Raw genomic sequence first — 24,725 nt, 5'->3', positions numbered from 1 at the left:
TTTTATATCATGTCATGGAAATGTGTTGCAAATCATAAAGACGAATATTTAATGATAATCTGAATGTTAATAGGGGGTATTTACTTGGTTGTGACCCAGTTTAGTGGCTTTTGACTGCGTGCTACTCTTCCTCTCAGTACGAGCTGCTGACTAAAGACAAACATATGTAAATCCCCATTTGGTTCTAATCAGCCGGGTCGTCTTACGCCTTTTTTTCTCTCTCTCTTTCTTTCTCTTTCCCTCTGGAAAATGTCATACACATAGTTTGGCCCAGGGTCATTACACCGCAGACCGCTAAAGTATCAAATCCTCAGTCCTTTCACTGCCAGATCATTGCTGTCTTTCCTGGAAGCACAGTGATTCGAGGTGATACAGCAAGAAGCAGGTGGCCAGAAAGACATACCACTGCTACGATGGAGACCCATCTCAAAGACCGTCTGGGCCCCAGAGAGGGCTTCTGTCTGTTATAACTTCTCTTCACTGACCTCCATTTACTCCACCCTCATTGGAGGAACATAGAGAAATGGAGGAGGGCAAACCCACCCATAAATATTCTACCCTTTTTAATGTTTGGAAAATAGTTTACATACTTTTTAAGTTTCAACTTACCAAAAGTAAGGTGGTAATAGTTTTTTTTTCTCAAGTACAGAACAAATTAATGCTATTTGGAAAAGTACATATTTTTATTACATTAACAGGTTGTTTCCCCTACAGTTGCCTCATAACAATCTAAAAATACTTTGCTGGGATGGAATATACAGAGAGAGGATGCTGACAAATCTGAAAGCGTTATTTGGAAACAGTAAGAATATTTTTGTACTTGTATTTTAGGCTCTGTGGTAGTTACAATACTGGGATTTTCATTTATGTTAGCACAATTATGAGAAAATTGTGCATGCCTGTATATCAACATTTGTATCAGTTTGATAAATATGCACATATGATTCAGTTACACAGGGCGGTAACACGTCACGCAGCTGTGATTTGGAGCAGTTATGGGACAAAAGTTTGTAATTTGACAGTTGTAAACTTGTGCTTGGAGGAAGGATCATTTGCTTGTGAATCATCACCTCCCCTTTTTCATAGCGAACATATGCTTTCTTTTAACCCAGCTACTGGGAATGCACAAGCCAGTGCATTCTTATTGCGGGTCCCAAGCCCGAATAAATGGGGAGGGTTGCATCAGGAAGGACGGCATGTCCTCCCTGCATGTACTGGGTATATACTGGGTATAGGATACTGGGAATATTGGGAGGTGTGCTGAAGATGGAGCTGCCAGGCAAGTGGAAAAGAGGGAGGCCAAAGAGGAGGTTTATGGATGTGGTAAGGGAGGACATGCAGGTTGCTGGCCTGACAGAGGAAGATGCAGAGGACAGGAAGAGATGGAAACGGATGATACGCTGTGGCGACCCCTAACGGGAGCAGCCAAAAGAAGAAGTCATATGCTGTTTTTCCCACCAACCTTTTTGTCATTAGCTGTCTTTCCTCTACATCTGCTTTCCAAAACTTGAGGTAGTCCAAAGATTACTGTGTCAGCATGGGTACAGTACAGCAAGCTATTGTAGTTCAGCTATAACCCAATGTACTGATATTCGTCTTCCAGTGCATCATGTTAAGTTGTTACTCAAGATGTTCCTGTCAATTACACTATATGACAAGTATGTGGACACCATTTCTACATAGTGGATTTGGCTATTTCAGCCACATCCATTGCTGGCAGATACATAAAATCAAACACAGCCATGCAATCTCCATAGACAAACATTGGCAGTAGAACGGGTTGTACTGGAGAGCTTGGTGACTTCCAAAGTGGCAATGTCATAGGATGCTTGCTACCTTTCAAACAAGTCAGTTGGTCAAATTTCTGCACTGCCAAATCTACCCTGGTCAACTGTAAGTCTGTGAAGGGGAAATGTCTCAGAGCAACAACAGCTTTGCCATAAAGTGAAAAGACACACAAGCTCACAGAATGGGACCACCGAATAGCGTGTAAAAATTGTCTGTCTTCAGCTGCAACACTCACTACCAAGTTCCAAACTGCTTCTGAAAGCAACGTCAGCACAAGAACTGTTCATCCAGCGCTTCATGAAATGGGTTTCTATGGCCAAGCAGCCGCACACAAGCCTAAGATCATCATGTGCAGTGCCAAACGTCAGCTGGGGTGGTGTAAAGCACACCACCATTGGACTCTGGAGCAGTGGAAACACGTTCTCTGGAGTGATGAATCATGCTTCACTATCTGGCAGTCTGAAGAACCAATCTGGGTTTGGTGGATTCCAGGAGAACGCTACCTGTCCAAATGCACAGTGCTGTTTTTCATGGTTTGGGCTAGGCCCCTTGATTCATGTGAAGGGAAATCTTAATGCTACAGCATACAATGACATTCTAGAGAACTGTGTGCTTCCAACTTTGTGGCAGCAGTTTGCGGAAGGCCCTTCCCTGTTTCAGTATGGCAATGCCCCCGTGCACAAAGCGAGGTCCATAAAGACATGGTTTGATGAGTTTGGTGTTGAAGAACTTGACTGGCCTACACAGAGCCCTGAACTCAACCCCATCCAACATCTTTGGGATGAATTGGAACACCGACTGTAAGCCAGGCTTTCTCCCCAACATGAGTGCCTGACCTCACTAATGTTCTTGTGGCTGAATGGGAGTGAATCCCCGCAGCCATGTTCCAAAATCTAGTGGAAAGCCTTCCCAAAAGAGTGGAGGCTGTTATAGCAGCACAGGGGGACCAACTCTAAATTAATGCCCACGATTTTGGAATAAGATGATCAACAAGCACATATGGGTGTGATGTTCAGGTGTCCACATACTTTTGGCCAAGTAGTGCATCTTTTAGCTCTTGTGTGAAAAACAAATGTCTGACCATTGAAATCAAGTTAAACACTGTAGGGGCAATTCACTGAGTAAGGCTTACAAAAGTCACAGATTTTGATGGGACAATTTACCTTGCTGTCAAAGTTAAAGCAAGCTAAAATAAGTGAAATCAAGGTACCTACACGAAAATATAAAATTGTATACTTTATAGTGTGGCTGGAGTTGGGGCATGTTACTTTTGTGCCTAAAACATGCTGGCAATTATTGAGAACAGAGCTTTTATCAACTTTTAAGCAACATCAAAATTAGCTGCACAAATGAGAGCTTAACTAGGCTATCTTTAGTGCCGTAAACTGTGACAACCTCTTGATGACACAACCTCTGGTCTGCTAGCTTTTTGTTGTCCTTATTCGGGTCACTTTTGAATCAATGTGCAGTTTTATGGCAACATGATAACATCTGTAAAGTATTAATTTTTGATCTATGAGACTCAAAATAAGTGATCATGGAGTGATTACTAGGTGAGAGGAGATTTATTTACTTTGTTGGCAACAGCGGGAATGATCTAAAGGTGCAAAACTTTTTAGCCCAATGAACACTGCCAGAATTCACATGATTCATAGCTGCAGAAAGCTGTGGTGAGAATGTGTGCACATTTATCTTATAATTATAAAAGTTGATTTACAAATGCACAAAATGTTTTAACAAATTGGAACTATGGTCACAGAGTTGCAAAGTTAAGCTACAAGCTTTCAGATTGCGTCAGCATCCTCAAATAGAAATGTGATACATGGTGGACTAGTGGAGTACCATATTTCCGCGACTGCAAACTGCACCGGGGTATAAATCGCTGTAGTGTGTTGTTGTGAAGAAAAAAAAACATATATGAATTGCTTCTGTATGTAAGTCGAATTTATAAGGTGGTGCCATAGAAATTGAACGAGTAGAACGGACATTCAAATTCAAATACACAGCAGGATGATCAAAGCGGCGGTCATTTTATTTGAACCGCTGCCATTGCAATGAACTGAGTTTTTTTCTTTATTGACTAACTGACAGCAAGCTGTACACATGTCACATTTTTACAGCATGAATGACTACAGTACTGTAAACTACTAATAACACACGTTAGCCCCTAACTAACGAGTCTGACCCTTTAGCCGAGCGGTTAGTGATGTCGCCTTGTGGTGCAGTACACTTCGTATCGAATCCCGCACCGGGCAAGAAAATAACCGGCTACAGTACAAACACAATGTATGTCCTTCGGTTTTCTCAAACCGCTCATCCAAACAACTTCACTGGGCACTGCACTTCCGTGGCTCCTCAGCAAAGAAATGTGATTGTTGTAACGGGCTAACTTCCGTATTAACCGATTTGCGGCAAGTCGCGGACTTTTTTTTTTTTTTAGTCGCAGACTCACTGGAGTGAGGTTTTGCATGAATGACCAAACAAACAGTGGAGTAGTACCATGGATGTATTATAGCAGAACTGGATACGGCCTTGAAGCCAATTTATTTTTCCAGTGGTCACTTACGGTATTGCCGCGAAAAATCCCCTGCGGCCCAATAAGCACTTTCCCCATAGACCACCATAGTAAAAGAGACGCCTGTAAAACTGTTGACAGGACACCTGCAGCTATAATCATGGTCAATTATTCTTTGTAATGTATATTTTTAAGCCATTGGGGTTTTAATCGTTTAAAAAAATCCAAAGCCCCGAAAATTTTTTTTCCTGCATGACGTTATGGTTGCGTACGAGCCGTTCTAATAAGCCTAGAGGCATGATGGGAGTAACACTACAAAGCATATTCAATGGGCCCCATGTACCCGGAAGTAACCCGGAAGCCAGAAACTTTTTCGGGGTATGCGCCTGGCGAACAATTCTCATAGGAATGAGCAGGCGCCATTTTTAGATCCGGTATCCAGTTCTTGCATAATACACCCATGAGTAGTACGAGCATTTACGGCCCCACTGACGTATGTTGTGACCATAACAACTAACAACAATCACCATTTTCTTTTGAACTACTCAAATGACCACGGCAAACAGTTCAATGTCCGTTCTAATCTCATTCAATTTCTGTGGGCGCCACAGCATTTTCAATTGAGTCACAAGATTAAACAGTGCCATCTAGTGGTCTTAATTGAAATGCAGCGTATTGTCCGAATATAAGTCGCAGGAGCAGCCAGACGAGTAAACAAATAGCGACTTACAGTCTGTGAAATACGGTGTCTTTTTCTGCTCTGCCGCTTGGCCAAGAGGAGAAGCAAAGATGTAAACAAGAGGGGACAGCATTTTGTTTCACTGCCTCGTCCAGTCCATTGGGAATAATCATCACAGAGGTTTGTTTTACATCTGTGTTGACGGTTCTATCAAGCTGTTTCAAAAAGATTTCACCAGATAATGCACACGTGTGGCTTTAAGTTGCGGCACAGTGTTCCAACAGTATCTGTTGTGTATTGTATCATCTTGACGTTTGCTTTAAGACAAAGGCCCAAATTCATGAAGATTTATTTCCTTGGGCAAATAATTTATCAACTACTGGAGGAACGTGTGTCCTATTCAATGACTGATTACGCAAAAAAACGCCTCAATATCTCATTGTGGAGTTTAATTGTTTTATTGTAGGTGCACTATGCACCTTTAAACTAATTCACAGTGGCTTGCAGCCAATTACTTGGGATGAGAAAAAGAAACCTGCATTTTCTGATACAGAAGTCACAACATTAATATCTGAAGCAGGAAAGGGTAAGTCATGATGCAGTCATTGAGACACAGTATCTTGTATAGAGAAAAACAATGGAGTTCCATTGCCTCTGATGTGTAAACAACCGCCGCCCATGTAAAAACTAATCTGAGACGTTTTATGCCAATTCAAAATGTTTCTCATTTGTGCAGCATTGATATAGGAGCAGCAATTGCAAAATATTTTGTGCATTGACAGCAAAGGCTAATTTGCAAGAACAGACCCACAAGTGATGTAGGCATAATAAATGTACGCAAAATACCAATTTATATAAACATGAGCAACACTGGCAACACTCACCATGCACGATTTGTGAATTGCAGAGGGTACTTTTCCTGTCATTGATGAGTTGTTGCATGCTACTGAACAATGTATGTGAATTAGGACCTAAAAACTGAAAAGGCTTTCATCAACAGGGAAGCAATGGAAGGACTTGCATAAGAAACGTATGCCACCCAAAACATCTCATTCAATCTTTTCGAAAACTTTTTTTTTTGGTTTTGTTTTTTCCTACTATTATACTGTCTTTCTACTATTACATTGTTTTTTTCTACTATTATATTGTTTCGATCCCCTCGTCATATCTCTTTACCCTGTACTAAATTCTGAGAGTATGATGTTTGCCTCTTATTGTTAAAGTACTATGTAAACTCTTAAAAATGTACTATAGAAGTGAAGTTTATTCAGCGCGTCTGAGTAGCATAGCGCTCTATTCCGTTGCCTGCCAACACGGGGGTCGCCGGTTCGAATCCTCGTGTTACCTCCGGCTTGGTTGGGCGTCCCTACAGACACAACTGGCCGTGTCTGCGGGTGGGGAGCCGGATGTGGGTATGTGCCCTGGTCGCTGCACTAGCGCCTCCTCTGGTCGGTTGGGGCGCCTGTTCGGGGGGGAGGGGAACTGGGGGGAATAGCGTGATCCTCCCACGCGCTACGCCCCCTGGCGAAACTCCTCACTGTCAGGTGAAAAGAAGTGGCTGGTGACTCCACATGTATTGGAGGAAGCATGTGGTAGTCTGCAGCCCTCCCCGGATCAGCAGAGGGGGTGGAGCAGAGATCGGGACGGCTCGGAAAAGTAGGGTAATTGGCCAAGTACAATTGGGGAGAAGAAGGGGGGAAAATCCGAGAAAAAGAAGTGAAGTTTATTGTGCTTTAATTATATTGGATGAAATCCAGTTTACCTGTTGATGTGTTGTGAACAGGTGCTTCACCCACCACAGCAAAGCCATCCAGGTTAACCCATTCAGGATCTGAGAAAGAAGAGGCAGGAGTTTCTCGGTTTAATAACAAGGCCTAATTCAACAAATAAGTAATAAGGAAAACTGTCTTAGTACTGAATTAGGGTTGCGTAAAACCTTACAAAAAGCCCATTATAGTATATAAAGAAACATTTAAACCTGACCAATATTTATTATTAAGGTCAAGACTTTATAAATTCCTGTAATCAGTTTTTGGGCAGTGTTATCCAGTTTTATTTTCCTTGAACTGAGAACTTTTTGTTGAAACATGCAGACAGGAAATTAGTACAGAGTCTTGAATCATTGCATTCATTCAGCTTACATTATGAGCGTTTTCTCTCTGTTTCTGGCTGTCTTTCTCTGTCTGTCTCTCTGTCTGTCTGTCTCAGTCTGTCTCTCTGCCTGTTTGTCTGTCTGTTGGTCTGTCTCTCTCTCTCGCTGTATGTCTGTCTCTCTCTCACGGTCTGTCTGTATGTGTCTCTCTCGCTCTCTCTCTCCATTGCCTCTACAAGTATATCCCCTTCTTTGTTGCTCTAGCAGGAGCTGGCCAGACACGTTAATGATATTAAGGGAAGCAGTGTGGTGTTATTTATGACAACCAGCGCTGCTAGTGTGCTCCTGAAGAAACACCGCAGATCAATCTGCAAGGAATGCTTGGAAATGGAACGTGGTCGGTTGTCATAGATTTATAGCAAACTGTACTGGAGCCGGGTTGACCACAAAACCACTGCAGCACACTGGGCGGCACACACTGAGGCACATAGCAGTGCACACATAAATGCACACATGCCCAAAGACTTCTGCAGATATGCACACTAATGCACTGACACAGACATACACACAATGGAAGACATTGAACAAGGGTAACATACTTAAACACACACGCACTATAGACGACATGAGTCACTGCACGCAACACACAAACAAGCACAACGTATAATGGTAAATGCAACACTAAACACACACACACACACACACACACACAAATAAATATAGACCAATAGATGATGAAAACTCACTGCAACACCACACACACACACACACACAAAAACACAGTAGGTGACCACAACACAGGGGACTGGGTTATAGGAGTTGGGCTGGGTTTGGATATGGAAAACAAGGGTTGGCTGCAAGCTTTGGGCCGCTGAAGAAGTACGGCTCTTTGATGCCAAGCAGAGAGGAAAATGGACTAATGACAAAAGCAGTCTAGACTGCTTCAACACTGCAAACTGTGCATGGGCCGAGACATAAGGCACTGACTAGGGTTTTATAAGGTGAGGTTAAGAATCACTAGTGAAGCAGTTTAAAAAACTGAACATAATGTCTCCTGGTAAGCTCTGAAATAACTACTGTCTGCCGTCTTATTAGATGGCTGGGCTAGGACAATAGAGGGCTGATGACAGACAACAGCCTTCAGACCTCCTTGTTTCCAGAGAACTTAAACAGTAGCGTGTCCATCACAGTTTGCAGTGATATTAGCTTATCAGTTCATAGCAGAGAAACTAACAGGCTGCTAAAAACCTGTCATACAAAATTTACGAGCACACACACCTCACCTCCCAGAATCTGCTTTGTACACAGGTTTGCTCATCTCCCTCTTATTCTTGGCATTCATCTTGAGAAAATGCAGAGCTCCAGGCTCTGAAAACATTTGCTGCCATTTGAGCCAAATATCTTTTTCTTTTCTCTGTCCTGCACTTTCTTTTGCTTTGAGTGGCGTTCTTGGTTAAACTTTAGCTGACACCCACTCTCACATGTTCTCTATCTGAGGCTTACCCAAGGACATTCATTCTTCATCTCTGACAAAAATGCACTTCATGGTCAATGCTCCTTCCTCCCTCACACACACATACAAACATCTGCTGTCGTCATCCTCTCTCTCTCTCTCTCTCTCTCTCTCTCTCTCTCTCTCTCTCTCTCTCTCTCTCTCTCTCTCTCTCTCTCTCTCCCTCTCTCCCTCTCTCTCTCTTACCTACATCCTCCAGTAGCTGAGAACGGTTGTCCTTGCCCATTTTAACGAAGCGATGAGACCTCATGTGTTTGCTGGAGCCGATGCTGTGGTGCTCTACTGGCCTCCCATCCAGTTGGATGGTGGGCTCCCAGCCCGCCCTCGGGCTCTTGTCCACGGATGTCTGCTTCGTACTGTGCTGCCGCAGGGGCTTCTCTGCTGCAACGAAAGAAGACAAGTACTAATGTCACCCATCGTCACTTTGCACTTTATGCAATGTTGTAAGTATTTACTGTGAAACTCTGGAAGCTGAAAATATATTGCTGCATCACCAGCATTGAGACAGTTATGTATACAGTTGTTGTCATAGGCCACTGAAGGGACTGATCGTGAAGAAATTATTTTTTTAATCAAATGAATAAATAAAGAAAGAAAGCCAATTTATTTTGTCATTGTATGGTTACAATAAATTTGTCTTCTGCATTTAACCCATCTTATTGTATAGGAGCAAGTGGGCAGCTGCAGCACCCGGGGACCAACTCCAGTTCTTCTTTACATTGCCTTGGTTAGGGGCACAGACAGGAGTAGTAACCCTAACATGCATGTCTTTTTGATGGTGGGAGGAAACAGCTGGAGGAAACCCACGCAGACACGGGGAGAACAACATGCAAACTCCACACAGAAAGGACCTGGAACAGCCTGGGGTTCAAACCCAGGACCTTCTTGCTGTGAGGCAACAGTGCTAACCACTGGGGCACTGTCTTTGCAATATGCGAGGATTTCCATCCTAACACCACCTTTGAAAAACTTGATCATATGTAACTATATACAGGGGTTAAATTGGGCCGGATCTTTATGGATCTGAGATCCGGCACCTAGGGTCAAAATTGGAACCAAGTGGCTCTCAGCTCCGGCACCTTAGATCGTCATGGAAATATACTGTAATCGTTAAATTAAAAAGAATATTGATTGCCTCATAATAAGTCTAAAGTAATGTCGTTGGTTCGGCTATACCCTGCTCCGTATAGCGAGTGCTCTGGTGTTGATGAATAATGAGCCACACTGACATCTGCAGTGCAAACTCAAGCTGCATCATCATTGGTTTGTTGTGTCTCGTGTCAGCGCGTGATCTGGAGACGTCAAGCAACAAACGTGGCACTCAACTGAGTGAGGTAATTTAGCAAAATAAATGCATGGTAGTTAGCTGCAACTAACTTTAGCCAGCTGTCTAGTTTGTTCAGCAGGTTTATTGGGCGCAAAATTGATTTGTGTGGGGAGGAAAACAGCTAGCTAGCTAGCTAGTTAGCCACACAGAAAGCTAAATTAGCTTTCATTTGAAACCGCGTTCTTTTGTTACCACTCTAATTTACCCGCGCAAAACACCTCAGCTGTGTAGGTGCTAAAATTTGTGCCTCCACCAATGTCAGGGAGGAAAAAATGAGATTGTGTTTTGTATTGTAATGGTAATGACAGTGACATACAATAAATTAATGAATATAATTTATGCTTATTATTTGTTTGACTGCTATTTTCTGAAGTTTAATAGCTTTCAGTTACAGCAGTGAAATAGTACATAGTTTTTTTTACTATCAATGTGATATGTGTTTTGATTTATATTGGTGCCACGCCCGCTGCATCTTAGTCTCAGCCTCCACCAACTAGGGATCCCCCACCTCAGAAATCCCAATTTAACCACTGACTATATAATATTTTTGTATCACTTTCTCAAATCCCAATTTAACCACTGACTATATAATGATTTTATATCACTATCTCAAATCCCAATTTAACCACTGACTATATAATGATTTTATATTACTATCTCTGACATAAAACTAAAAGTGATCATTTAATATAATTTGATAATAAGATCAAATCTTGGATGGGCACTGTGAATTATGAGGTCTTCAAACACCAGGCGTCAAAAGAATAAATTAAAAACTGTCACTGCTAAATTTTTAATAATTCAACTGACTTTTGTAATCCCTTTCAAAGGAAATAATTTATGTGAGGCGATTCATCTTTATCTGGCTGTCCTTTGTAGATGTCTTCTGTTATCTGCTTCTAGAGCTTTATCAGAGACCAACATGCCAACTCCTGACTCTTCTCCCCTGCAGCCTAAAGGAGGGCTGACATAGTATATATCAGGCCCACGTAGCTCGGAGATAAATGAAATATTTTTGCTTCTAAGGCTCTGAAGTGCCCCGGAGAACCCGTCCTTCCATATTTTAGATCTGAGATTAACCAGCAGTGTGTGAGAGAATAACATATCTTATGTGAAGAAACTGGCTAACTCAGTAGGAACCACTCGTTCGGGACACGGTGGCCCAGTGGTTAGCACTGTTTAAACCAGGATCTAGTTGGATGCTACAGTCCAAGAAAGACTCTATGTTCTCCCTGTTGGTTGAATTTACTCATAACAAAAAGGACCAAATTAGTAATCACCACTTTCCTCTAAACAGTAGCAGCCATTCTCCTCTTCCTTTGGCTTGCATGCTGAGGCATCATGTGCCATATGGGCGATGGCACAATTCTCCAGCAGGCTGACATTACACTTAGCAAATGCAATAAAGCATTTAGTGGCATGTAAAAATACCCATATCAAATGTTAAATTTAGCTCTGTTTGAACAGATATCTGCTTAGAGCCCCCCCCCCAAAAAAGACTGACATGGTTGGTGATTACTCTTTTAGTGAAGATGCTCAGTTCAACTTAGGTCATTATGATCACAAGCATTGGCTTTTATACCTGAGAGGTTGCAGAGACACTGAGAGCTGAGCTGAAGGATTCATTTGTGAGAAGTCTGAAGCACAGCAGAAGGAAAAAAGTAGTAGTATTCAAAGTCCAACATCTATACAATCCAACTGCATATCATAAACAGTGTGTGGCAAACCTGGATCACATGTGTAATAAGTAATTCCTTTTCTATTATTCACTATTACAAATAATTTTCTTTGTCCTTGAATAAATGCTCTGCAATCACGGCTATGGTGTGGGGTCAATTCATCTTAAATTCAATCTAACATCATGTGAGAAATTTATGAATTCTGATTATGTACGCTAATTCTAACCATGTTCATTAGCCATTAGCCTTGTGCAGGGTGATATGAGGAATATCATCATCACAATAACTGCAGCTAATTTTACGCATCAATATCATTGTACCTGTTTGTATATGCAAAAACACCATGTTTAAGGATCTAAATAAGATTAATCCTTCTGAACTTTTTGTTAAAGCATAATGCAAAACCAATTTTCAAATCACGTCCCTTCAAATATTTCACAACTTATTTTGTGAGAAATCTTCTCGTTATTAATTTTGGCAACAAAATCGCGTATCACCATTGACAATATCCAAATTTCACCCCGCCACAATACTGTAGCGAATTCGGGGGGCAACCACAGGAACTGCCGCAGCCGGGAGGCGAACCCGAATCTCCCACGCGAGAGATATCGCTAACCGCTTGACTTAAGGGTCCGGCTCGTTAGTCATCGGCTACCGAGCTTATTCAGCTGTGATCGTTACAATACTGTAACGACTCGAGTAACGATATGAATGAATAGGCTCGGTAGCCCTTGGCTAACAGGTTGGACCCTTTAGTCGACTGGTTAACGTAGTCGTCCGTGGTGCGGAAAACCCGGGTTCGTGTTTCGCCTGCGGCGGTTCCCAGGCAGTCCCCTGACTTCGCTACAGTGGTGTCATGAGTGGGATGCTGAGACTGTAAGGCCATCGGAAGCAATTCTCAAAGGGATAAACAGGCGCCATTTTTAGATCCGGTATCTAGTTGTACAATATTACATCCATGCCGTGCCCCAGATCGGCAGAGGGGGTGGAGCCAGGAGCGGATCTACCAGGGTGGCATGGGCCTAGAAAATTCAGACAATGCCTTGCAACCCCAGCTGCCACCCCAGTTCTGAACAATCTAATTAAAATATATATATTGTAGCGAATTCGGGGGGCAGTTTGGAAGTAGGTCGCCACCGCCGGGACACGAACCCGTGTCTCCCACTCCGCAAGCGACAACGTTAACCAGTCGACTAAAAAACCCAATCCGTTTGTCAAGGGCCAACGTGTCTACTTATCCATGCATGTTACAATATATATAAATAAATATATATCTATATAGTAACGTGTGTGTGTGTGTGTGTGTGTGTGTGTGTGTGTGTGTGTGTGTGTGTGTGTGTGTGTGTGTGTGTGTGTGTGTGTGTGTGTGTGTGTGTGTGTGTGTGTGTGTGTGTGTGTGTGTGTGTGTGTGAATGCACCAAAACATGACGCTAAGTCCTTGATTCTACTACGGGGCAACATGAGCCTCCCTCAACAGGGCTGCTCGACTTGGCTTGCAGACCGCGATGCGGGGAAGGAGGACAGCAGTCAGACTCGGCAGACCACACGGTAATACTACTGTACGTGATCTATTAAGAAATTACAGAAATCACAGAAGTGCAACGTTAGTGGTGTCGAAGCCCACATAAAGTGTTTGCTTGCGAGACGACACGAGCCACGCTTTCCAGTGTGCCTTTAGCCACGTTTGCTAGCTAACTGTTAGCCATTAGCCACGTCTGCAACCAAGCTGTCAACTTGACTGTGTACGGTAACAAGTTACGTTACAGAACAGCCGCAGGAGGATAATGGTGGGGTCGTCTTGTTGTAGCGTGTTTTTTTCTGGTAATAACGTGTTTCTGGAACGGATTAAACCTGACTATAACTACCGTAAATATTCACTGGTGCTTCTGAGTGTCTGTGGTTTTGGGGCAGGCAGCTAACGCTACCGACACATTTTTTAAAGTCAGAAATGCTCCAGTCTAAAACTGGACCATGCTAAGGCTGTTGAGCTAACTGAAGCACTCAGAGACGTTGTTACTGTAAACTACTAATAAGACACGTTAGCCCCTAGCTAACGAGTCTGAGCCTTTAGCAGAGCGGTTAGTGATGTCGCCTTGTGGCGCAGTATACCTCATATCGAATCCCGCACCGGGCAAGAAAACAACCGGGTACATTACGTTATCATTGTGAGGCCTTTTTTGATGAACTGTGGACTGAAACACGACACGTGTAAACTGACATTTCTACAACCCAGCACAACCAAAAGAGGTCGACACGGACAAGAAAAACACTTCAAGATTGTGTCATTGCTTCAACGCTTGGACAGTATGTAGTACCTGATAACAAAGACAGTTTCCGTGTCAAAGTGTACTACCCAGTCATTGATAACTGTGGCGTCTTGAGTTGATGCAGTTGGAGGAAAGTAGGGGGAGCTAGAGGACAAGATAGGATGTTAGTGACTGTAAGAGGGGAGAAGGAGGTGACGTGGGTTGTTCAAGTAAAGAAGCGTATGCTAACAGACATGTGTCTTCGAGTGATCCCTTAGCAACACAACAATAACATGGTTGGACAAATGGAAAGACTTATTTTCAAAAACCAACTACAACATCATGAAAAGTATCCAGGCACTAAATCTTTCAAGCAGTAGTTTTTTGAGAGAGGAAGCTGTTCTCCTGTTGGCCAATGCTTATGGGTCAGATACTGAAGATCTAAAACATGAACTTCATCAGACAAGGAGAGTGTTAGATAGACTACAGAAAACAGAAAAAGAGAGCCCTAGCACTCTGATGGAATTTGCACAATTTTTGGAGCCATACCAGGAAGTGTTCTATGAGCTGTTCAGGTTGTGCAAGACAGATGTAGTGTTACCAGTGAGCACTGCAGCGTGTGAATGGAGTTTTTCAACTCTCAGGATCATAAAGAATTATTTGCAGTCTACTATGACAGGGAATAAATTGTCAAGTTTGGCTATACTTGGTATTGAAGCAAAACGCAGCAAAGCTTTGGATCTAAATAGTTTGCTAGGTGTTTTGCAGAACAACATGGTAATCGCCGTATTCAGCTCTTTTAGATTCGTATCAACTTTATTGCTCACTAATGTAAGGCTTTTTCTGGAAAGTTATGAATATGTGTAATGTACATCCTTGTTTCATTTCTTTTTTGCCAGAATGATATGGTCTAAAGAATCTTATTGCATTGTTGCTGAAAATTAGGATGTTAAAAGCAGGCCTATCATTTCCATTCACGTCATTTCAGTTAAAATTTCTGTTTGCACAAAAAATTTAAATGATGAAGCCAGTTTTTGATTTGTTGCTGCTATAGAAAGTATGGAAACTGGATTAAGCAAAATGGAATGGCTTAATCCTGTAAATAAATTTGACTATTGCACTGAAGTTGGACTTTTGGTTGACAGTTGATAGGACTAACTCATATCTACAATTGCCTGACATACAAATGAGATTTAACAGACCTATTGCAGCAGTCTTTGCATAAATTTGATGGCCCCTGCTGGTTTAATAGTGCAAAAGAAATAATTACGGTGATAGGCAAGTCAGCTTTTTTATATAGTGCAATAATTTAATGGGTTTTTTTGCTGCTTTTGCCTAGTTTTTAGGCTGCAGAGAGATTAAAGGTGGCCTTAACTTTTTGTTTCTTAGTTTTGTTGGTTTTGTCCTCATCCTTTTATTGGTTTTAGTTTGGGAACATCCAAAAATGTCTAAAGATTTGGTAAAAAAAAAAAAAAAGATTTCTAATGCTAGTTTCAAACATTACTATTCAATGTTTTAATTGTGCCACAATAATGTTTTTGAGTTCAAATATCTCAGTTTTGAGGCTTTTCCGATCAAATATTGATATATGTGATTGTTTGCGATTAAATCATTGTATATATATTTCTGCCACCCCTCAGAGTCTCCATGCCACCCTCTTGCCACCACATGAATATTTCTCTAGCTCCGCCCCTGGGTGGAGCAGAGATCGGGACAGCTCGGAACAGTGGGGTAATTGACCTTTCGCAAAGTACCGTCCCAGAATGGTGCTTGTCCAGTCCTACCTTAGCAACGGTCCGTCAAGCTTTCAAACACACAACAAAATGCTGAAACGGTGTGCCCATGGGATCTGCAAATCGGATACTAGATATCTGAAAAGTTTGGAGGGGTTGTAATTTTCTTTCCCTTCCCGAAACCCAGAACGCAAGAAGCGCAATGTCGGCAATAGATTTCGCAGTATAGCAGACCCCATGGCCAGCTTAATCCATCCAAAATCAATAAAACTACCTGACTGCTCGAACCTAAGCTTGCTACTAGCTATTATTGATAGCTAATACAGCTAACATATTATTACTGTTACTTTTACCCACACAATGCACTGATTTCTTCCTTCATGTTTTGGTGTTTTCCGGCTACTTCCTGGATAGTTCTGAAATGCTTGACGGGCATAACAACAGTAGCTAAGGGAGGAGGGACTTTGCGAAAGGTCAATTGGCCAAGTACAATTGGGGAGGAAAAAAAAGGGGAGGGGGTTATGCAGTGGTTACAAAGTTAACATGATGGTCTCTAGATATGGACATTTTGGGGCCGTGATTGCAAATCATAAGGCGTGGATCGGGGTGGGCAATCTTTTCCAGAAAGGGCCAGTGTGAGTGAAGGTTTTTGTTCCAACCAAGCAGTTACACACCTGATCCCACTAGTCAACCAGTAGAGTCTTTGTTGAGGAACTTGATTAGGGGACACAGGTGTGTAATTGCTTGGTTGGCGCAAAAACCTTCACCCACACTGGCCCTTTCTGGATAAGATTGCCCACCCCTGCCGTGGATCCTAATGACATTCTGTGGTCTGCAAAGGTTAATGGCAGCAGTTTGGCTTTAGTGTGGCCACGAAGATCCCTTTATCACTTTGAATTCTTGTCGTCTCCAGGTGTGAGCCCAGCTGGATCTCCACGATTGTTTTTGTAGGGTTCAGAAACCCTTTTTGCCACTTAAGTTTATTGTGTTATAGTTTACAGACAGTTAGAGCTCTTTATTAGAGGCTTGCGGTGTCGTCTGTGTTTAACTTGCAGTTTTAGTACGTGCTGAAAGCTCTTCTCATCCCCGTGTCTGCACGTCACAGATACCACCTCCCTGGCGCCAAGCCCAAAGATACCGAGCGGCTGTGTTGGACCCCAGGTGCATGCGTGCTGCTGCATAGATGATGCCCTGACTGTTTTCCAATCAAAGCAGAAGGGAAAGCGTATCTCTCCTCAGTGTATCCTGGTTGATGGAGGCTCACGGTGGAGTCGGTTTCATCAGCTGTTCAGGAAAGACGGCAGTGACACAAGTCTGGACCTGCTTCAGTCACTTCCACCCTGTTTCCAATAAGGCCATGTATTACGTAGGAAGGGATCTTCTCCCCCTATCCAGAAATCAGTCAATGATTTGGCCTGTTTGGAAATTTATGATCCAAGGGGAAAGTAGAGATTTTTTGATTAAAGCAAGACTCTTCCATGCGCAGCACATGCAAACTCACCTTCCAAGAATAAACACTATGAAGTAGCTAAGCAACTAAATGGCTTTAATGCCATAATTTTATGGAGGGTGGCTCGGATTCACATGGTTGCTAGGAGAAACGGGGGCAATATTGCAATATTACATTTTCTATGATGGATTGACGATTTGTTTTACATTTATTTCAGCTATAATGGAGTATTACAGATCCCAAGTCTCAGATAGATAGATAAACCGACCAAATTTGAGTTATATGGTGTAAAAGATTGACTATGTAAGGAATGAAGGTATTGCCTGAGGGATGTCAGAGTTTTCACTGAAGGAGAGACTATAGTCTCTCACTCTCTCGCTCGCTTGCTAACACTCACACACTCGCGCACACATAATTAGGTGCAAATAGCAGAGGAGTTTGAGACTTGTGGTCAAACCGTCCTTGTAAAACCATTCTAGGAAATGCTGGGGGGGGGGGGGGGTCATGTGAAATCAGGTGAAATCAGTTGCTTGCTTAACAGCACTTTGACGTTGGTGGATGTTATAGTTGGAGAGATTTCCTTCACTTTTTGGGGGGGGTTTCTTTTCCCCCATCGGTCTGGGGATATGATCCAGCAATCTTTCAAACACCGGCTCAGTTCCTTAACCAAAAGTCCACTCTTAATAATTAGACTAACCACTTGGTGATCATTGTGTTATTTCTTCCTGCAAAACCCTCACTTCTCCGACATGTACTGTGCTGTGACAGGTGTGCTCGTGTCCCAGGTGCTTCGTGTTTAAGCAAATGGATTGGTGCCCAGAAATGACATCATGACAGGAGACAAGCCCGCGGTGTCGGGTTTGATAGACAGTCGATTGGCAGGTGGGAGAGCCTAGGTCGACCCACGTCAGGCGATAAAACAACCCAGGCATACCCGGAATAGTGGAAAATATTAAGCCATGTGCTGCCTGTTTCTGTATGCTCTGCCCCCCCCTCTCTCTCCCCCCTCGCCCCTCTTCAACTCTGAATTTTGCCCATATGAAGACTTCAGCCGGAGAACTCGCTGATTTCCAAAGATCACTCTGAGATCTGTCATATGGGGTGCTCCTGTCGAACTCCACCATGTGAAGCGGAGCAGAGAAATTAAATTCCACTGGCCTGCAAGGACATGAGTCCCCTTTTTCCCCTCATCCTCCCTACCAGTTACTCTCTGTCTCCATTCACACTTTCCAGCAGTTGATGATGGACTGCGGCCCAGTGGAAGGAGTTGACATTATTTGCTTTCCAGAAAGCATATTGAATAGAATATTTCTATCCAATCTACTTATGCTGCATCCACTCAAAGTGTCATGATAAATTTGTGATCCAACACCATCAATGGCTCTGAGTCATTTTAACCTGACATGCAGGAGAGACATCTCAGCAGGGAGAGGGAATAAGGCACGCTCTCCACCCCTTCAACAAATAGCTTTTTAGTGGCCAATATAGAAAGCTACTTAAGACCCAAACAACTCTAGCAGACACACTCGCTGGCCAGCAGTAGCACACTGAGGTGGCACCGGTCACCTCCCAGGTGTGAACGCGTGCAATCGGATGAATGCAAAGAGGGGTGTGGTTGAATTTTTTTTTCAAAAAGTGTACTCTACAAAAATTTCTTAAACTGATATTGAGTGAGTCATCATAGCAGGAACACTGGTGTCTAATGTTGACACAGATGGAGGGGAAATGGCAAAAACAAGGAGCAGAAGAGCAGACATTCATCAACACAACAAACAGCTGCTGAGTGCAGTGAGAGCAAGCAAGCAATATGACTTCATAAGCCAAGCACTTCAAATACAAAGGGAGAAGGAGGGAGGAGAGGAGAGGAGGGGGGGCAGAAGAAAAATAATCAATATGGACTGATAAAGATCAATTGAAGCCCACATGAGACACACAGGCAGGCAGGCAGAAAGACAGATAAACAGACAGACATGCATACATGGACACAGACAGACATGCAGACAGAAAAGACAGATGTGTAGACAGACAGGCAGGCAGAAAAACAAAACAGACATGCAGACAGACACAACAGATATGCAAACAGACAACAGACAGAAGGACAGATGGACAGAAAGAATGAAGACACAACAATCAGCTGACTGGTTTAGTGGATTAGTTAAATCAGACAGGGAAAGACAGTTTAACATGGCCTTCGAGCATTGACAGACAGAAAACTTTTAAGTTAGCTGTCTCCAATTCAAAACTCCCAACTTTATTTGTTTCCTTGACCGTAAGTTTGGTCTACAGACATATTTTTCACTTTAAGACCATCACGCCGTCTTGACTGCATAAGGATGATTTTGCCGGAAATCTATTTTGAGTTTTGCTTGATGGACTTTTAAGACTATATGAGCTTTGATTTGTGCTTTCTCTGTCCGCTACCTGCATTTGGCCACTGCTGGACCAGATGAAGTGACTTCTACAACCTCTCGGCCCCTAAGCCAACAGTACCTCCAGTGGTTTAAGCTTCAATAGGGCCAAAGGCAATTTAGAGAGATGAGGTGGTGTCATTTGTCAGTTTCCCTGGCGAATGCTTTCTTTTGCCTGCTATGGTTTCCTCATTAATGGCTGATGGTTCGCACAAAAAAAGTACACTCCTTACTGTAAAATCGTTAAGGGTTAAATAAAAAGGTTAATTGAGACTCAAAATAACATGCCTCTCCCGCTAATAATTATATAATGACACTTAATGGAGGAGACGTGATAAGATATGGCAAGCAAAACTGTCCCAGAGGGAGGGTGAGAAAGACATGGAACACATTCAGTATTTAGCCTTCTACCCCTTTGTGGCAATGAATTTCATTGCAATGGTCATCTGGCACCACCTGCCAGATTAGGTCGCCATTTGGCACTGTAACCACTGGAAGAAATGATAGAAACGTTTTTCTCTGGCCACATGTGTCATGATGTAATATTTGTCATCTTATTCTAATTGTTGAACAAAGCTACTTCAGGATGTGCTCACTAAATGAGGTAAGGGCATAGGCCTCTTCTTCGGCTGCTACCGAGAGACCCACATCATATTTTCCCCCCATTAAGTTCACCCTCCAAATTTATTATAAGGCTTACAGGTCTCTCATACCTCTCTACGGGTGGTCGGTCTTGCATGTGGGAGCATTTCGAGGCAAATAACTTCGATTTATACAGCTTGGCAAAACAATTTCCGCGCAATGGATGATTGTTAATTATCAGTGGATTTCCTTAGTCGCTCGCAAAAAAATTAGGGATTTAAAAATCTGAGAAAGCATGCACGTCAGTCAGATATTTCATGAGTTCTGCCCTTTTGAGACTCCATCTGAGCACACAGACAGCAGCAGAAAGTTGATGCACAGCCATAATCCCAGATTTCTACAGCTGGTTCATGAAAAAAAACTTTTTTTAAAGTAAAGGTTTTAACTCTTAAAGAGGTAAAGGGGAACTGGGGGAGTGGGGACATTTTTTTTATCCTTGCCACTAGATTAAAAGAAAAATGTTGCAAAATGTCAAAGTGAACTGTTTTTTTTTTCAATCCAAATCATGCACCTGCTCTAAGTTTCACCAAATGAAGCATTTTACCTGTTAGTCCGCGTCCCGGTGCACAAAAGGTGACGAATAAGGCGAAGAGCGTCCTCGTTGCGGTGAATGCCATTTTGAATCTAGAGCGCTTCTCCTGTGCAGCGGCTCTGCAGACGGACCGGCGGCGGGGGTGGGAGAGGAGTTGGACTCGGAGAGACAGACAGCTAAGACGGCTCTTTCCTCCCAAATGTCTCCCTCTTCCGGGTGAGAGCGGCATTAGATTTATCCCAAAGCATAACAGGTGGGTGGGAATAAAAAGAAGGAAAAAAGTAAAAACAAAGCTCCAGTGTTTTAACGTTTCATCCTGTCTGGCCCTACTGTGTCATTGCGCATGCGCAGGTAAAGATATAGGCCATGGTTTGGGTTAAGGCCTATGGCGAGCCATTTTAACACTTATTCGTAGAAGAGATGTCTGCAATGACGTAATCACAGATATCGGCAACGTTATTTCACCTAGTCAAAACTAATTCACGATATCTATAATTACAGTTTGACCAGTACACGTCAAACTCCATTTGCCATTCATGTGTATGGGGTTTCCCCACTTCACATTGCGGATATCTGCCAATGAATTGTGACTAGTTGTAATTCCAGTTTCAGATATCTACAATTGAGTTATGACTAGTTATCATTCCAGTTCAAGATGTCTGTAATCCCCCTCAATTCAAGATATCTACATAGTCCCTTTCAGCTATCTTAAATTAAGTTTTAACTAGCCAGAATGACGTTGTAGATATTTTGAAATGATTTTTGATTAGATATATCTCAAACTGGCAATATCTATGGCAAGCCCCTTTAATAAGGTCACTTTTCCCATGGCCCAATACCGGTGAGAGAAGAAGCTGACCACTTTTTAATGCATTATGCAAATTACCAACATCAGTTTCCCCCCACTGTCATGTACCTGTTTGACATTATATATATATATATATATATATATATATATATATATATATATATATATATATATATATATATATATTATGCAAATTACCAACATCAGTTTCCACCCACTGTCATGTACCTCTTTGACATAATATATATATATATATATATATATATATATATATATATAATGTGTGTGTGTGTGTGTGTGTGTGTGTATACATTATGCAAATTACCAACATCAGTTTCCACCCACTGTCATGTACCTGTTTGACATTTTAAAAAAAAAATATATATATGTACGTATGTAGAAGGTTGATAATGCTCACCTACTTAGATGTCTGGCCATCCAACTTTTCCACATTTCATGTGATGTGGATATTCATTTGACTTGACCAGCGAGTGATTAGGGTAGATGTGGCAGCTCGGATATTTTCATGCATAACCTCATTGATCAAACACGTCACCTGAAGCTGCATGAAACCATCGAGGATAAGTAGAGCCCATGTAAGGAATAATTTGTGAAGGGAAAAAAATCATAAAATCTCATAGAAGACTTGCAATAATTAGATGAACCACAAGGTGAATACTTTGGTGAAATAAAACATCATATTTGTGCAGAAGAAAATCTGTACCTCATCATGACTGTGTTTCATTGTGCCAATACAACAGATAAGTATGCATGAAACGGTAATAACTCTCATGAGCCCATTTGCAAAGCAACAAAACAGATTTTGGGGTTGTTTGTTGTTGAAACAGGTCTGTGGTCAGCCTGTTGACAGGACTGGATGGGCTTTTGTCCCAAAAAAAAGTGGACTTGTTATTCCGAGTGCAGGATACCTTATGCAAGCCGGCCTGTGATCTACTATAGTTACGAACACACTATATCGTGCACTAAGATTTGTAATTTAGTGGCAGGGTCACCAAATAATGGATATTTCCGGCGTAAAACATCATGTGGTGGTGACTGTGAACTTTGGTTTTATTGAATACACTTTTGTTGGACTTTCTGGACCCCCCTGGCTACACCCATGCGCAAGTAAGCGTTTGTGTACCTCCATTTAGTCCAATATCTGTGTCATAGTCTGTGTTGTGCAAATAGGACAGTTGCTTCAACACTCAACACACATCAGGAGTCGCAACACACAATCAACCAGGTTCCTGCAAGTCCAAGACGACTTAACAACTGCTAACAGATTTGGTTGGCCACAAAACCTTTGTTTTAAGTTGGTTCGCAGCCGTCTCGGGTAAAGCCAGGTCAACAGCTCCCTCTTTTGGCTAAAGCATTCATCTGCACTGGAAGAAAACATCCTTACAGTGGGTGGGGTGGGGGTGGGGGGGATTCCGGGGCTCTGTTATGCTGTGTGTGTGGGGAGGGGGGGCATTTTCCAGGCATGGTTTGGGTTCACTTGCCCCCTTAGAGAGAAGGGTCGCTGCAAATCAATGCAGAGTTATTCTGAGTGGTCCCCTTTATCCTATGATGACACATCTCTATCCTGATGGGAGTGGTCTCTTCCAGGATGACAATGCCCCCATCCAAAAGACACGAGGGGTCACTGAATGGTTTGATGAGGATGAAAGTGATGTAGATCATATGCTATGGCCTTCGCAGTCGCCAGATCTCAACCCAACTGAACACCTATAGGAGCTTTTGGGCCGACGTGTTAGACAGCGCTCTCCACCACCATCATCAAAACACCAAATGAGGGAATATCTTTTGGAAGAGTGGTGTCCATCCCTCCAGTAGAGTTCAGAGACTTGTAGAATCTATGACAAGGAGCACTGAAGCTGTTCTAGAACCTGTTCTAGAACCCTAACCCTAACCCGTGGTGGACCAACACCTTACTAACACACTTTATGTTGGCTTGTCCTGTAATTTGTATAATGTCTGTGTATAATATCCCCATCATTTTAAGCATCCTCTTTTTCTCTTGGCTGCTCCCGTTAGGGGTCGCCACAGCGGATCATCCGTTTCCATCTCTTCCTGTCCTCTGCATCTTCCTCTGTCACACCAGCCACCTGCATGTCCTCTCTCACCACATCCATAAACCTCCTCTTTGACCTCCCTCTTTTCCTCTTGCCTGGCAGCTCCATATTCAGCATCCTTCTCCCAATATACCCAGCATCTCTCCTCCACACATGTCCAAGCCATCTCAATCTTGCCTCTCTTGCTTTGTCTCCAAACTGTCCAACCTGAGCTGTCCCTCTAATATACTCGTTCCTAATCCTGTCCTCCTTCGTCACCCCCAATGAAAATTTCAGCATCTTCAACTCTGCCGCCTCCAGCTCCTGTCATTGAAGCATACTGAGCTTAAAAATGTCAAGGAGGAGAACAATGTGCCTCTCTTAAAACATTTACCAGGGGAATCGCGAGGGAAAGAGATGGTGCCTTATTGACGTCCTCTGTCTAATCCTCTTGGTGTGATGAAGGTGAGATGTGTGTAAGGAGACCCAGCGTTACAAAGGTAGATGAATCCCGGTGCAAGGATAGAGGTTTTTAAATGATGAAGGCTGTAGATATTTTGATAATAGTCAGCTGTGGGCTGTGCAAATGCCTTGCCTCTGGGATATGTAGTCTATCTCACAGGACCATTTGACCAGGGAAGACCTTATCAGTAGTAAGCAATGGGGGTGCATTGACCATAGTGTTAAGGTTGTTGTTCTGGGCACTGATTACAATGTAATTGTTTCCGTTTTGCAGTGAAACAGAATAAGTGGAAAAATCCATACAGAAGCGCACCATCCTCTTCTCGGCTCTGGCCTCCGGGGGCCAATAGTTCGATAGAAGTTGATCTCCCTTTTTATTGTTTCTGTCTTTACCACTATGACTGCGTAAATTGGTTTTCTTCTCTCCTGTCATCGTCTCTTTTTTCCTATCTATCTCTTCATGTCCCCCCCACACACGCACACACACACACACGCTACTCCTCTCTCTGTTTCTCTAAATTGATCTGTTCCTCTAACACACCCACACAGCAGCTCCTCCAAGTAAATAGGTCAGCACAAAAACTATGATATTTTTGAGTATGAAAAATGTCTAGTTCTCTTCCTCTATATACACACATACGTACATGCACACACACATACACGCACGCGCACACACGAATTGTTTTCTTTCTGGTTGACAGCTAATTTAGGACATTTAGGATGAGATTTCCTGTCTTATACACTTGCCCAAGTCTTTTCGTGTCACGACCTGCTGCAAGTGTCAGGTCAGTGAGACA

General features: G+C 42.7%; 1 protein-coding gene across 1 annotated transcript in view; it reads right to left on the bottom strand.

Moving 5' to 3' along the window:
* The window catches only part of fndc1 (fibronectin type III domain containing 1), a 59,410-nt gene extending 38,673 nt beyond the window's left edge, over nucleotides 1–20,737 (bottom strand). The window contains exons 1-3 of the mRNA XM_056294580.1: nucleotides 20,617–20,737; nucleotides 8,774–8,968; nucleotides 6,745–6,813 (exon numbers count right to left, since the gene is read on the bottom strand). Of these exons, the coding sequence (XP_056150555.1) occupies nucleotides 6,745–6,813; nucleotides 8,774–8,968; nucleotides 20,617–20,689 (337 nt within the window). The 5' untranslated portion in view covers nucleotides 20,690–20,737. The remainder of the gene's footprint in view (nucleotides 1–6,744; nucleotides 6,814–8,773; nucleotides 8,969–20,616) is intronic.
* Nucleotides 20,738–24,725: the final 3,988 nt, after the last annotated feature.

Source organism: Lampris incognitus, chromosome 15 (genome assembly GCF_029633865.1).
Source record: "Lampris incognitus isolate fLamInc1 chromosome 15, fLamInc1.hap2, whole genome shotgun sequence".
Classification (NCBI taxonomy): domain Eukaryota; kingdom Metazoa; phylum Chordata; class Actinopteri; order Lampriformes; family Lampridae; genus Lampris; species Lampris incognitus.
The sequence above is the reverse complement of the archived record's forward strand: the minus strand, read 5'-3'. Positions and strand labels throughout refer to the sequence as shown.